This window comes from Rhinopithecus bieti, unplaced genomic scaffold, assembly GCF_001698545.2.
Source record: "Rhinopithecus bieti isolate Rb0 unplaced genomic scaffold, ASM169854v2 scaffold_25806, whole genome shotgun sequence".
Classification (NCBI taxonomy): Eukaryota; Metazoa; Chordata; class Mammalia; order Primates; family Cercopithecidae; genus Rhinopithecus; species Rhinopithecus bieti.
The window spans coordinates 506,782-510,343 of NW_016811742.1; the positions used below are offsets into that span (position 1 = coordinate 506,782).

The window sequence follows — 3,562 nt, forward strand, 5'->3', positions numbered from 1 at the left end:
TGTACCTTTTGTTTTGGGGACTTGGTAATGTTGCCTCACCTGTGAATGACTGCAAATAAATCCTCAGTTGTTCGAGGTTTGTTTGGGGACACGAACACACCCTCTGCTTCAGCTTGGGAGTCTTCACTAAGTGGTGAAATGATGGAGTCATCACTCGGTGATGATTCTTAAAATAAGAACAGAAGAATCTTTAAGAGGAAGTTACCCAGCACACTACTGTACTTCACTGACTCAGGGAACAAACAAACAAACAAACAGAAATTGCCTTGCTGCCATTTTTTAAAAATGAGAGAGATACTTGTCAAAGCTTACTCACCCAGTAACAAAAGATTTTATCTCAATTGTTTTAATAAGTGCAAAGAAAGAGTGGAGAGAAACCAACACCCAGGGCTGTACCGTATTATTGGGAACATAAGAAAAAATTCCAGGAAGTGCCATGAGACACATTTCCTTTATGACAAGTTATCAGTGACTGACCTTTCAATGAAGCCTCATCCACATTTCCTTGGGTCTCCTCTGCTTTGCTGTTATCAGAGGCACTTTTGGCTGAAATACCTGAAGCAATATTTTCCTGCTTGGAACATTTTTCAGGGAATGAATTTACAGGTGTTATCTCTGATTCATAGCTGATAGTACCAGGCACTTTGTCGTGGTGGCGGCTCATAATAAATTGATGCTTAAGTTGATTGCTTACATCTGTTGCTCTAGTTGGTGAGTTTGACTGAGATGTGATCACATCCACAGATTCAGGTTGTGCAACTTCCTCCCCACCTGCAGAGTGTGCCTTCTGTACCTGTTCTAGAGTTTCATCTGGACCAGCTCCATATTGTATTATTTTACCATCCAAATCATTTGGGCGGGCAGCAGAGACCCTTTGAAATCCTTCTGTGGGAAAAGCATAGTTTTTGGATGGTGTGTTTTCTGGAATAGGCTCAGTCTCTGTATGCGCTTGGTCTTTTGTGACATTTGAATCTAGAAGACTGCTACCAGCTGAGGTTATAGTTTCTGGATCGCAGCGATTCTTCACATCAAAAGTAGGATTTTTTTCTAAATGTAGTTTATCTGGTCCCATCTCAACTGCAGAAGAGTCTAAAAAGGACAGTATGGTGTCTTCAGTGGAGTACTGACGAGATACTGATTTATTTGCTGTGTGCGGCCTAATCTTACCCGGAGACAAGGCAGCCGTTGGGAGTGTGCTTTCCTCTAAATAAGGGAGATCTGTATTATTTTCTTCTTTTTGCTTAACTTCTTCAGACTTGTTAATGGACCTAAGGTTAACAGATTTCAGGATCGTTGGTGTAATTGCAAGGGACGGTGGAGGATTCGACCTCAGTGTTTCTCCTACTGTGTTCTGCTTATTATGAGTAAAAACATGCAATGGATGACGGTGGTGGAATGGTTTGTTCAAGACATTGTGAAGAGCACTTAGATCAAGATGGGTAGGAGGTATAATTGGGAGTTCAAGGTCTTTACTCAGTGATATAGTTCCATCTTTTAAAGAGGGTTGCTGTAGTGAGGATTTTCTTTCTGGGACTTTAGGTTTTCTTTTGCTACCTCCGGGAGACAATGGACCTGAAAAGAAAGCTGTAGGGAAAGAGGATGTTGGCGTTTCGGACTGGCTTGAGTAGCCACTTGATGGAGATGCCAAGCCAGCCAGCTTTTCTGGTGAAGCCAGTTTAAACTCATTGTCAACAGAAGGAAGAGATGGGGTAGTGGCTCTTGATTCTGATTGCGATGTTTGGGATTCAGAGCTCTCTGGAGATTTGATGCATTCAATGACTGTGGTACCCGTAGCGGTGCTTGAATTAGATAGAGATCTATAAGGATCATTTGTTTTCAAGTCATTTAGGAGCCAGAGGTCTGCATAGTGCGTGGATTCGGCACCTTCATCTTTGAATGGTGGGATATCCGAAGTGTCTAACTGAGGTTCCTTAATGTCATGTTCACTCTGGTTTATCCAAGAAGGTTCCTGCTTGGTGGGAAGATTGGCATTTTCCATTCGAGAAGGCGTGTTGGCGAAATCAAGAGGCAGCTTCATTTCCCTGGAACTGTGAGGCAGGTGCTGACCACTGCTTATCTTTGGTTCTTTCTTCTCAGAAATATCTGCGTTTCCATCAGACTTCCTCAATGATGAGCTACGTTTAGGTGGGGTCGGCTTTGCCTTTGGTTTCCTGAAAGAGATGCTTGGTCTTCCCTGCCTCTTGTGGTCTAAGTAGTCCTGCCAGGCACAATCTGGAAGACCAGGGGGAGCCCCTACACCCTGGCCATTCTCTGGGCCCAGGGCTGCATATTGACAGACATAGCTCTTATTGCCTTTGAGACCACAGTCAAAGTGCATGGACGTATAGTATCCTTCCGTGTCTACTGAAAAGTGAGAGCTAGTGTCCGCCTTGTCTGATGGAGACTTTTCCAGAAAGCTGTCATAAGTGGCCACGCTTGTGAAGCTTGGGCAGCCCAGGCTGTCTGCCTTGGGACGCTCAGGACTAAAATCCTGGCGGCAGGAGGCATCATGGTGGTGGTGTAGGTAATTCCACTCACTGTCACTTGTGTTGCTGTTGTTAGGATCATCCAGCAAGTCTACAACAGTGGAGGTAAAGGAGTTTGCCCGATGGCCTCTCACTTTATCCAAGTGGTCATTGTATTGTTCTGTCATGAAAACACTGGCATCCTCATTGGCATGAGGGGCTGTGTTTAGTGACAACTCCGAGTCACAGTGCGAAGAGCCAGTAAGTGGAGGAGAAGCTGCAGGAGGGATGGTTTCTGAGGTTTGCGAGGGGCATGTGGAGCTGCTTCCACTCCAGTTGCCGCTGGATGACTGGTGGTCATCTTTCTGGTCCATGTGGCTGCTAAGGAGGACGCCAGCCGTGGAGATGCAGTGGATGGGGCTCCCAAACGTGTCTGAGTTGGAGGAGATGTCACAGCTGCCGGAGTCAGCAGCCATTCGGGACAGACGTGACCTTCCCCTCTCACTTAATTTGTGCTGGGGGCTGTGGAGATGTTGAGAGCAGGCTAGGCCCAAAGTTGGCTGGTGGTCCTGGGCACTCGGGCTGCTTGGAGCCTCACTGCAATCATTAGGGGTTCTTTCATGGTCACCCACAAAAGACTCTCCCTCTTCATACGCTGAGGGTTTAGCACCAACTTTGGGCTCAGCATCCCCACCTCTATTACCTTCCCGGGGAAGGCTCCGAGATCTTGTGCGGCTGCTCACTGCAGGAGTAAACATGGTGTCACCTTTGTCTGCTAGGGCAGAAATGTTGCCGGCAGAATGAGAAAGGGAAGCTGCAATGCTTTGACCCCTTTGAGCTCTGATTCTCCTTCTGGATGGGGCAGCAATCAGAATATCCTCGGTTTGGCACTCAGAGTCCCTGGTTCCGGATCTCCTATTGACAGTGTTGGAGGGGTCTGGATTTGTATGCACAATCACATTCCTTTCCCTGGCCACTGGTGATTCATCAGAATCTAGGGCACATGGAAAACACAGTGAGATATTTTCTATATCAGCAGACCAGCAGACATTCTGAGCTATGTCTGCAGATCTGTGGGCTGGCAGGTTAGAGCTGTT

At 46.5% G+C, this 3,562-nt stretch overlaps 1 protein-coding gene across 3 annotated transcripts in view; it reads right to left on the reverse strand.

Annotated features, from left to right (window-relative positions):
• NHS (NHS actin remodeling regulator) overlaps positions 1–3,562 on the reverse strand; it is a 361,317-nt gene that overhangs the window by 4,627 nt on the left and 353,128 nt on the right. For all 3 annotated transcript variants that reach the window (XM_017894887.1, XM_017894886.1, XM_017894888.1), the window contains 2 exons: positions 478–3,459; positions 40–166 (listed from right to left, as the gene is read on the reverse strand). In XM_017894887.1, coding sequence (XP_017750376.1) covers positions 40–166; positions 478–3,459 — 3,109 coding nt within the window. The remainder of the gene's footprint in view (positions 1–39; positions 167–477; positions 3,460–3,562) is intronic.